This window comes from Chenopodium quinoa, unplaced genomic scaffold (assembly GCF_001683475.1).
Source record: "Chenopodium quinoa cultivar QQ74 unplaced genomic scaffold, ASM168347v1, whole genome shotgun sequence".
NCBI classification, from domain to species: domain Eukaryota; kingdom Viridiplantae; phylum Streptophyta; class Magnoliopsida; order Caryophyllales; family Amaranthaceae; genus Chenopodium; species Chenopodium quinoa.
In genome coordinates this window covers 2,638,899-2,649,610 of record NW_018744874.1, presented here as the reverse complement: position 1 = coordinate 2,649,610, position 10,712 = coordinate 2,638,899, and the positions used below count along the sequence as shown (strand labels likewise).

The following is a 10,712-nucleotide window of genomic DNA, read 5'->3' as shown; positions in this document are numbered from 1 at the left end:
TGAGCTTGTAAAAAACACAGGATCCAGATCCACTCGTCAAAAAACTACAACCATGGTTTATGATGATCATCCAAACTGGAAGTTGAGCAGCAGTTGCAAGAGCCAAATGCCTCTTTAACACAATGTACTCTGTTTTTCCATTAATAGTTGCTTAAGCTAAGCACATACCAAAACCCATTTACATAATCAAAGCCCCTCGAGAATTACAGTGACAAATATTTTTTTTCCAGAAGTATTTCCTAAAAGAAATAAATACTACTCGTAGTTCTTTGAAAACTACTGTTTTGCCAGGTAGCTAGAAAATCCGAAGTGAAATTTCCTGCAGTATACTAGTCTAAAGTACAGAATAAGAGTGTAGATTGACAAACTCTTCATTTTTTTTCTGCTGCTGCCCTTTTACGTATCTCATGAGCAGTGTTAAAGATTCCTAGGGTAGGCTGGTTGCAAACGAAACACTTCTTGTTCTTGGCATGATGCTGCATTCAAGAGAAAAGCTCAAATTAGTAAATGATGGGACATCCAAGAGGAAAGGTCAAAAACACCATTGCACCAACGGAAAAGGTTTACTAGCACAACACAGTACATGAAGTGTTTCCGCATGACCAACAAAAAAATCATACCCAAAAGAACAATGGCAATTGCTATGAAACATAAGTACTAGTAATAAATTAAATTATTCAAATATGGAATTAATAGCCAGAAATATGTTGACATTATTAACACCCCCCCCCCCTTCTTCTCTCATCAGGATAGGTTTTTTTTTTTGTTGTGAAAAGAGAATTTACAGTTACATAACTTTGTACCCTTAATTTCCCCTATTGTACCTACATGGCCACAGCTTCAATCCTGAAAACCCCTGGTCAACAAACACTATCAAATTCAGAAGATAGACCAGATGTTGACGCCATGCCACTGAGCATAAGCAGCAAGTTCTTGCTTTTTTCTTTATTCTTTTTTTTTTTTGGGGGGGGGGGGGGGGGGGGGAGGGGTGTTATACAACAAACATTATTTTTTCAGTTAATTGTGTGGAAGAAGTAGGTGCAAGATTTATGTCCGATGAGGCTATGAAACATAGCCATAGCAGACATGTCCATCAGTGACAACCTTGGCACCTTGCAGCCTTGCCTTTTCATTTAACCTTCTTCCAGACTACCACCCACAATTTTCCTCAATACTGTGCTAATGCATTAACATTGCCAAGCTTTAGCTTGTATAGCATTCATTGAAGCTTTTCCATACTTAAGGGACCCAAAGGCAAGTTCACAAAGTAAAGAAAAGTGAAATCTTGAGATTGTAAACCATTTGGCACCAGCTAAATATAGTTCATAAAACACAGGTCAATTTTCACCGAAATCTTCGAGTCAAAAGATTTTTCAATCAGCCCAAGATTATTCATTCATTTAAATGATTGGTAAATGAGTGACGGGAACTGCTTTTCAAACTAGGTGTGATAAGGACACAAATCACAATAGAGTGAGCTACAATAATACATGGCATGAAGCTCTTTTATACCAAAGTTCAAAAGTCATCAGCAGCAAAATAGAAATCAGAACTTGTTAATAAACACAAAGCATGGTATGCATAAATCACAAGCACTCATGGCAAGCATAATATTGAAAAAACAGATGAAAATTTTCAATTACCTTTAAAGCACAATGCTCACAGAAGTAGTGCTTGCATTTCGTCATCACTGGGTCGACAAAAGGCTCCCTACAAATAAAACAGGCAAATGGCAAGGAATCATCGTCCTCTTCCGAGTCATGATCAACATCCTCTTCATCACTGTCATGACATCCCATAGCTAAATTTCTCTTTCTAGCCTTTTCTGCTTCATCCCATTCTTTTTCCATCTGCCATCCAGACTTATAATCACCCCGATCATGCATAAACTTACATGAGTCACCATAACCACAGTAGCCAGTTTCTTTGTAGTCCTTACAAATGTCTGGTTGGTAGTCAAATCTAGCAGATACTCTAATATGAGCTGAGGCCCTGAGAGGACCGTGAGCCCCACCAGCTTTCTCAGCAGCAACAGTTTGCTCACGGCGGAAACCTGCTCTGTGATCAGTGTAACTGTTCATACCCTTATATACCTTTTCATCACCAGATGTCTTGTTAGTTTTTCCCTTCAACGCCTCCGCAGCTTTCATGAGAGCTCGCTCTCGAATAGCCCTGGAGTCTCTTGAGAAGTCTGTCTCAGTTTCAAGAGTAGCTGTCGCTTTGCTATCATTCTGCACCTGAATCTCTTTCGAAGACTCATATTGAAACAGCACATTCTTTTCATCCTTGGTTGATTCCTCAGACACCGTCCGCTTGGATGTCCCAGTAGCAGACCTTTTAGCAGAGTGTGTCACAAAACTCTCCCCTTTATCGTCATCTCCAGCGTCAACTATAGGCCGTTTTCTCATGTTTTTGTTCCCCATTGGTTTTTTAACAAAGCTGCACACTGCCCAAGAAATAGAAATTCAGCAACAATCAAAATATAAAACAGGAATAGGAGCAAATATATTGATACTCAGGAAAAGAATCAAACCTTGTTCAGTCTTCTTTTCATTTTCCTCAGACATACTAATTTTGAAGAATCTAGCTTATGCACAGAGCCGACCGAACACACCGGAAACTGCAAAATTGCATAGGTGGGAAAATTAACAATTTGGCCAGCAACAACTACCAATCAACATTCTAAAAACAAAATATAATCTCACACATATATCCAAAAAAAAAAAAATTCTGGAACACCAATTCTAGCAGCATACACAAGAAGGTAATGTAACATTGTAGCCCAATGATTTCCAGTTGTGCCTAAATAGCTAGTGCTGACTAGTATTATACTTGTATAATTTTATTGAATTGATTATCCAAAAACTCATAAAACCAAAGAATATCGATTAAAATTAAGCCTGTTTTAATCGATATTTTATGTCAAGCTACTAAGAGCAAAATTATGCCCCTTTGACGACCGTATGCAATGATCATATTGAACAAACCATAACAACACAAACAAAATAGTTCATAATCTAATTTCATATTTAATTATCTCGAAAAATACATAATTTTAGGGATATTTGATTCAATAAGCTCATAATTTTCTTTTCTTTTGGTTATGATGTTTCATAATCTAAGAATTTAGAATCAATAGTTGAGATTTACGAACCCTAAACATAAAGCACTGGAAATTAAATTAGATTAGATGAAATATAAACCCTAGATTGTGAAATTGATATGATGATAACAACAACAAACAACTTACCTTAGAAGCTACTTCAATGGGGATACAAGAATTAGATTTAACGGAGAACGTCAACTGCGCTTCAATGGAGAACGTTGAGTGCGCTTCAATGAAATAACTGAGAGAGGTAAGAATAGCTCAATTGCTAAACATCGCCCGCGAATCTCCACATAAAGCCCACAAAATTAGAGTGAATTGTCACTTTTGCCCTCAAAGTAAAAAACACAATTTCTTCTCTCAATTCTGTACTTCCACTTTCTCTCTCTAAAAAACTTTCCGAGCGATGTCGAGGCGGCCCGGCAAGGAAGTGGCGGCACAGGCGGCGGGTGGACAGCGGTTTTCCGGCGAGAAGGTATTTTTTATTAATTTTGTGTTTAAAAATTAAAAAAAAAAGGTCGGAGGCGGTGGCGGCGCCTAGGCCAGACGCCACCACCACGGCAGCGGCGTCTAGCCCAGACGCCACTACCACGGCGGCGGCGCCTAGGCCAGACGCCGTGACGGTGGCGGTGGCGTCTGGCCCAGGCGCCAGAACCACGGCACCGGCGTCTGGCCTAGGCGCCGCCGCCGTGGTAGTGGCGTCTGGGCTAGACGCCGCCGCCACCGTCACGGCGTCTGGCCTAGGCGCCGCCGCCTTTTTATTTTTTTTTTTAATTTTTTTTTGGTTTTAAATTTGAAATTTAATTTTCGAAAATAATTATTTTTTTTTTGATTTTTTTTTAAATTTGTTTTTCTTTTTTTTAATTTTAAATTTTATGTTTCTGATTTTTTTTTTATTTTGTTTTAAATTTTGTTGGTTTTTTTAAAAAAAATTTTATGTTCCTCTTTTTTTTTTTTAATTTTTAATTTTATGTTCTTGTTTATTGTTCTTGTTTTTTTTTTTTTTGAATTAGTTTTTTTACTTAAAAAAAATTTTATGTTCCCTTTTTTTTGTTATAAATTTTTTTTAAAATTTTGATGTTCTTCTTTTTTTAAGTTTTTATAATTTTATATTTTTCACTTTGTTTTTTCCAATTTGTTTTTTTTGGGTAATTTTTTTTTTTGCTTTGTTTTTTCCAATTTTTTATTTATTTATTTATTAGGTTATTAATTTTTTTATTTTTAGGTTGTTAATATTTTGTAATGTTTTTAATTTATTTTCCATCATATGTATATTGTTTTATTTATTTATTTTAATTACTTTTTTTATGTTTATATTACATGTTTATATTGCATATTACATGTTTTGTTATTTTGTGTTAGGCATCGTATTTTCGTTCTGGGGCTGGGAAGAGTATGGACATTATGAGAAGTACGATGAACTCAATGGAGAGCTCGGGGCCCAGACACGTTAGATCCCGTGGTATTTCGGCCTCGGCTCGTAGAGAACGGGTGCACTATTCTGAGGATGATGAAGATGATGATGGTGATGAGGAGGAGGAGGAGGAGGATGCAGATGAGGATGTGGACGATCAGAGTGGACCATATGATGATTACGGTCCATTCAGTCAGAGGCTTGATGATGTGTATGAGACGCGTAGGGTAGACGTGCGTAAGGGTAGAGATGGTAGATTTGTTAGTAGATCTGGCACATCATCACGGCTTTCGTTGAGCGATGGCAGCCGGACACGAACTCTTTCCACCTTCCGTTCGGTGAGATGACGATCATGTTGCATGACGTCGAGGCCATCCTTGGGATTCCCGTAGAGGGAAACCGAGCATCTGTTGTCACAGATGCGGATCAGGCAGATTTATTGGCGGAGCTGTTGGCGGTGGATAGGGCTGCGCTGTACACAGCGGCACTTGGTGTGTGGGATCACGGCGGTGTTAAGATCGCAGCAGTTTTGCAGCGATGTTTGCACCCCACTTCACGTAGGACGCAGGACACACAGCTGGCTGCATATGTTTTTCTTCTTCTCGGGTGTACCTTGTTTCCGGATAAGAGCGGAAACAAGCTCAGGCCACGCGACATAGTTGACGCGTGTGAGCCCGACAGAGTAGGCCAGTTTTCTTGGGGGTCGGCTACATTAGCGTACATGTATCGCCAGTTAGGATTCTCGAGCCGGGCTGATGCGGCAGGTATCACTGGATGTATGACGTTGTTACAGACGTGGATATACGAGTATTTCCCGGCGTTTCGACCACACCGCGACCCGGTTCCTATTGGGGATGGCCAGCCACGTGCCTGTGCGTGGAGTCCGCGTGTCGAGAAGAAGTCCATTGACCGCCTGCGATCGATACGGTTATTGCTTGACAGGATGTCCCCATTAGAGGTAAAGTGTTTAAATTATTTCTACTTTTATAGTTTGATGTGTTTATTGTATGAATCTTACTAATTTTAAAAAATGTGCAGGTGAACTGGATGCCTTTCGGCCAGAACCCTAGTAATAGGGTACCCAGGACCCTCTACACGGGACTGATTCAGTATCGTGAGATCGTAGAGGCGTACATGCCGCAGCGCTGTCTTCGCCAGCTTGGATATGTCCAAGTTGTTCCTCCTCCACCAGCATGGCCCAGTAAGGCCATCCGATCTGCGTCGTCGAAGGAGTACGTCGTCCAATGGCCGGCAAGCATGATTGGCACGTGGGAGCAGTTTCCGATGGTTGCCCGCATATGGATTGAGCAGCTGCAGCGGCCGCCAACTGGGGTGGCTGCCATGTGTGACCAGCACTACATGGAGTGGTACAACCGGCACTCGCACCCGAGGTTGATCAGAGACGTCCACCACGGCGACGACGCCGATGATGATGATGTGCCACCGCCCACTGCCGTGGATGCGGTACGTCTCATAAGACATTTGTAGTTGTGTTTTTTTCCATATAATACGTCTCATAATACGTCGTTATTGAATTTTATGTGTTTTGTTATGTGTAGTGGATGGGAAAGATGACGCAGTTGGGACACAGACTTTTTGAGGAGAGGGACAACATGACGACTGCAACAGGCAGAGCTGTTATTGATGAACTGGAACGGGCCCTTGAGCAGTGGCAGTGGGCGTCACAGAGAGATTATTGATATGTCGGCAGTGCATTTATAAAACATTTTCCTAGTTGTTTGTAAAAGTTAACATTATCTGTTCTTATAATTATTATTTTAAGTTCTTAGAATTTGACATTATATTTTTAGTTTTTATAACTTTTATTTTAAGTTGTAATTAGTGGGCATACGAAAACTAAATACAGGTTCACATTTAAATGAGAAAACTAAATACGAAAATTAGAATCCGAAAATTAAATAAATGGGAAAAACATAGCAATAGCAATATTAGGTCACATAGAAAAGGCAACTAGATTGTTCCACTGCTGCACCCGGTCATGATATAACGCATCCCAGCCCTCTAAGTTCTTGTTGAAAAGGTTGTAGGCTTTGACTTTCACGCATTTGTTGATGTGCCATGTGCACAGTAAATGGCTCGACTCCGGAAACAGCTCCGCTATAGGGGCAAAGAGACCTCCCTCACAATCGCTGACGATGGCCGATGGCTGAACACTTGGGCCGATGTAATTTCTCAACTTCTCCAACACCCAACGGTAACTCGCAACCGTCTCATCCTTCATAACTGCATAACCAATCAAAAAGTTCTGGTTCGTTGGAGTCATCCCAACCATCTCAACCAGTGGAAACTTATACTTGTTTGTCTTGTACGTTGAATCGATCAGAATCACAGATGGCCAAGACGAAATCATATCAGCACAATCAGGATGCAAGAGGAACAAATGAGTCACCTCCGATGTGTCTTCATCAGATTCAAACCAGTACAGGTAACCACGTGCTTGTGCCTGGTGTAGAAGCTGCTGTATAGGGTTCCTTCCCTCTGACCGTTCAAACCTCAATTTATGTCTGACGTTGTAGATGTGTCTTCGGTTTGGCTGGTCTTCAGGAAATTTCTCCAACACAGATGCTAATATTTTAGCAGGCTTCACTTGAGCATCACTCATTTCTTTTACAATTAGTTTCGCAGCAGGACTTAGGCCACTTAACTGTCGATGACCCACTTCATATGCGATCATCTCATGGTTGTGATACCCCCATTTACCGTAACTCTTCACTTCCCAACCGTCACCCCTTTGCTGTTGTCGAACCTTTACTCTGAACTGACACCCACAACCTTTCCGCTTTGTATCAAACCGAATCGCTTGACTGAAATCTCGTTCCTCCCTTTTGCGATAACGGTCGCATCTCAAAATGCGATCCATTCTACCATCCCGTTGAGATTTATGAGTTGCTACTACTAAACAAAAACCTGATCTAATTGCAACCTGTTTCGCCCAATCAACCGCTTGTTGAGCATCTTCGAACAGACCATCGTGTACAAAAATCCCACTATAATCATTTCCGTCTCCACCATAATCCTGCAACAATAACATATAAATATAATCACATAAGAGTAGATTAAATTAATACATTTGACACAACATTAGCACAAAAGCAAAAACAATAATAAATTATAAACAACAAACAAAGAAATAAACAAAAAGTATTCAAAAAAAAAAAAAAACAAAACACAAAAATAAAAAACATAAACAAAACTTTAGATTAAATAAATAAAAATAAACCAAAAAAATAAAAACAAAAAAAAAACATAAAACGAAAAAAATTGTAAAAAAAAAATAAAAAATAAATAAATTAAAAACAAAAACAAATTAAAACAATTAAAAACAAAACAAAAAAAAAACCAAAAAAAAAAGAAAAAAATTGTAACACAAAAAAAAAAATAAACAAATTTTAAATTAAATTAAAAAAAAAAAATAGTGGTGGCGCCTAGCCAGGAAGCCGCCACCGTGGCGGTGGCGTCTAGCCAGGACGCCGCCACCGTGGCGGTGGCGCCTGGCCAGGACGCCGCCACCGTGGCGGCGGCGTCTTGGCCAGACGCCACGGCCACGGTGGCGGCGTCCTAACCAGGCGCCAGAGCCACGGTGGCGGCGTCCTGGCTAGGCGCCACCACTACGGTCACGGCGTCCCGGCAGGACGCCAGCCGCCAATTCGTGGTTTTAGATGGCTTCGTACCTCCTTTTCCGGCGTCAACGGCGTCTCTCCGGTGCATCTACCCGACGTTGAGGGCTCTTCGGTTTCACTCGGCGATCCAGTCCTGCTCCACATTTTTTATGAGTGAAAAATTTTATTTTCGGTAAAAATTAAAACAAGGGCAATAATGTCAACATTTTTAAAAAATGTGGGCTTTATGTAGAAAAACGCGGGCGATGTTTAACAAATCCCAATAGAAGCCTTGGAGCCCTGCGTGACTGCGTCTAATTTTATTTCATTTTATTTATTTATTTTTTTTTCGTTTCACCCTTTGAGCTAATTCAGATTCGGAGATCATGTTCTGGTGATTAGATTCCAGTCCCTGAGTCCCCTCTTAAATGTTGTTGTGGGGATCTAACACGGTTCCCCCCATCAAGCGTAGTATCAATCACCTCTACACTAACATCCAATTGGTGCGTGACTGCGTCTAATAAATAAATAGGGCGAGTCTTTATATGATCGTCTAATTATGAAGAGTATTACCTCCGTTAATTATTATGTGCAACTTTTACAATTTTTGTCCGCTAAACGTTATATGCAACTAAAAAATTTATTTCCTCTTTAGTAAAAAAAAAAAAAAAAAAACACTCAAATGTCAACTTTACCCTCACTTAAAAAATTAAAACACAATTTACTAACAATAATCAAATTTAATTAATCACTAATTCTCACCCAATTTTAACCTCGTTTAAAAAATTAAAACACGATTTACTAACTATAATTAAATTTAATTTCAATTGATTAGAATAAATTATATATAATAAAATGTTGTACGTTTTGAACTACTTCCTTTACTTCAAAAAAAATTATGACATAAAAATAAATTTATATGATGAATTATTTAATTGTTGTCTATGTAACACAATATTTGTTGAAAAGTTGAAATGACAGGTGTTGTTGTGTCGTTGTTTGGCTAAATTTATAATTTACTAGTTTTGTGCCCCGTGCGATGCCCGGGTTGTTTATTGAAGATAAATTTTTAATCTATAAGTCAAATTTTTAAATATATCATTGATACAAAATTAGTTAGGAATTGATGTGCTTTAATGACGATTTGCTATATTTTATCAAAAAAAATTAACAAAATTATAATTCAATTTGTACCTCTAAAATATTGGTATTAAATTAACTTTTTAATCGTCTATTTAAATCCATCCAACGTAGCGCGACACTTGGTGAAAAGTTGAAACGCCGAGTGTCGCTGTCTTGTCGCTTGACTAAAAGTTTAGCTTTATCGGATTGTTCTTTAAATTATAATGTAATAATTTTTTTGAATAAAATTATAATTCAATTTGTATATGTATTTTATCGAAAATAAAACTCTAACCCAACAATTTTATCCTAAAATTCTATTCAAATAGAATTCTAAACTAACTTTTTTTTTTATCTTATGAAGTCTATTTAAATCTATCAAACGTAGCGTAACACTTGGCGAAAAGATGGAACGCCAAGTGTCGCAGCCTCGTGACCTGGCTAAAAGTTTAGATTTATATATTAGTTACTAGTTTTGTGCCCGTGCGATGCTCGGGTTGTTTATGGAATTTTAAGATAAAATTATATTATAATTCAATTTAATTGATCCAAAATAGAATTCTAAATTAACTTTTTTTTTCTACAAAGTCTATCTATATTTATGCAACGTGGTGCGACTCTTAATGAAAAGTTAAAATGCTATACATTATTTGGTATTTTATCGAAAATAAAACTCTAAACTAACCATCTTATTCTAAATTCTATCCTAATTTGATTGAAAAAAGAATTTTTAACTAACTTTTTTATCTTATTAATCTATTTAAATCTATCCAAAGTGACGCGACACTTGGCGAAAAGTTAGAATGCCAAGTGTCACTATTTTGTGACCTGACTAAAAGTTTAGCTTTATATATTAGTTATATGATTTTTGTAAATAATGGTATTTTATTGGAAATAAAACTCTAAAGCAACATTTTTATCCGGTAAGTCTTTCCAAAGTTTATTGAAAATAAAATTCTAAGGGCTTGTTTGGCATCATTTTTGGTTTTCAGTTTTCTGTTTATTTAAAAACTAATAACCAAAAACAAGAAACAAGAAAAAGGTGTTTTCACTTTTCTGTTGTCAGCTTTCAAAATTATCATGATTTTAATAAGTCTAAATGATTTTTGATTCATAATGTGACATATATAATATACTTTTAGAAAACAAAAAAATAAAAAACAGAAACCACAATGATGCCAAACGAACCCTAAACTTAGATTTTTTATCTAAAAAGTTATAACTCAGTGTTGTTGTCTTGTGAGCGGATTAAAAATTTATATATATATATATAGCTAAAATTTTAGCCGGGCGACGAGGCAGCGACACTTGGCGTTCGAACTTTTCGTTTAGAATTTTATTTTCAATCAAATTTGGATAGAATTTTAGGATAAAATTGTTAATTTAGAATTTTATTTTTTATAAAGTACCAATGTTTCATATGTACAAATTGAATTATAATTTTATATTC

General features: G+C 37.6%; 2 protein-coding genes across 2 annotated transcripts; one reads left to right on the top strand and one right to left on the bottom strand.

The window, feature by feature from the left end:
* Positions 1–113: 113 nt before the first annotated feature.
* LOC110705192 (zinc finger CCCH domain-containing protein 1-like) lies at positions 114–3,383 on the bottom strand. Its single transcript, XM_021883046.1, has 4 exons — positions 3,251–3,383; positions 2,534–2,620; positions 1,644–2,446; positions 114–476 (listed from the first exon to the last, which is right to left on the bottom strand). Exons 2-4 carry the CDS (start codon positions 2,565–2,567, stop codon positions 372–374), a joined length of 942 nt encoding a protein of 313 aa, XP_021738738.1. The 5' UTR covers positions 2,568–2,620; positions 3,251–3,383; the 3' UTR covers positions 114–371.
* A 1,475-nt stretch (positions 3,384–4,858) lies between these two features.
* LOC110705191 (protein MAINTENANCE OF MERISTEMS-like) lies at positions 4,859–6,446 on the top strand. Its single transcript, XM_021883045.1, has 3 exons — positions 4,859–5,478; positions 5,559–5,984; positions 6,080–6,446. Exons 1-3 carry the CDS (start codon positions 4,864–4,866, stop codon positions 6,218–6,220), a joined length of 1,182 nt encoding a protein of 393 aa, XP_021738737.1. The 5' UTR covers positions 4,859–4,863; the 3' UTR covers positions 6,221–6,446.
* Positions 6,447–10,712: the final 4,266 nt, after the last annotated feature.

Bases quoted from the DNA above. Each gene is read 5' to 3' on its own strand.
- LOC110705191 (XM_021883045.1), top strand. From the start codon at position 4,864: ATGACGATCATGTTGCATGACGTCGAGGCCATCCTTGGGATTCCCGTA. The intron at 5,479-5,558 runs GTAAAGTGTTTA...AAAAATGTGCAG, and splicing joins ACAGGATGTCCCCATTAGAG to GTGAACTGGATGCCTTTCGG. The intron at 5,985-6,079 runs GTACGTCTCATA...TGTTATGTGTAG, and splicing joins CGCCCACTGCCGTGGATGCG to TGGATGGGAAAGATGACGCA.
- LOC110705192 (XM_021883046.1), bottom strand. From the start codon at position 2,567: ATGTCTGAGGAAAATGAAAAGAAGACTGAACAAG. The intron at 2,447-2,533 runs GTTTGATTCTTT...TTTCTTGGGCAG, and splicing joins TGAAAAGAAGACTGAACAAG to TGTGCAGCTTTGTTAAAAAA. The intron at 477-1,643 runs GTAATTGAAAAT...TCTTGAATGCAG, and splicing joins GTGAGCATTGTGCTTTAAAG to CATCATGCCAAGAACAAGAA.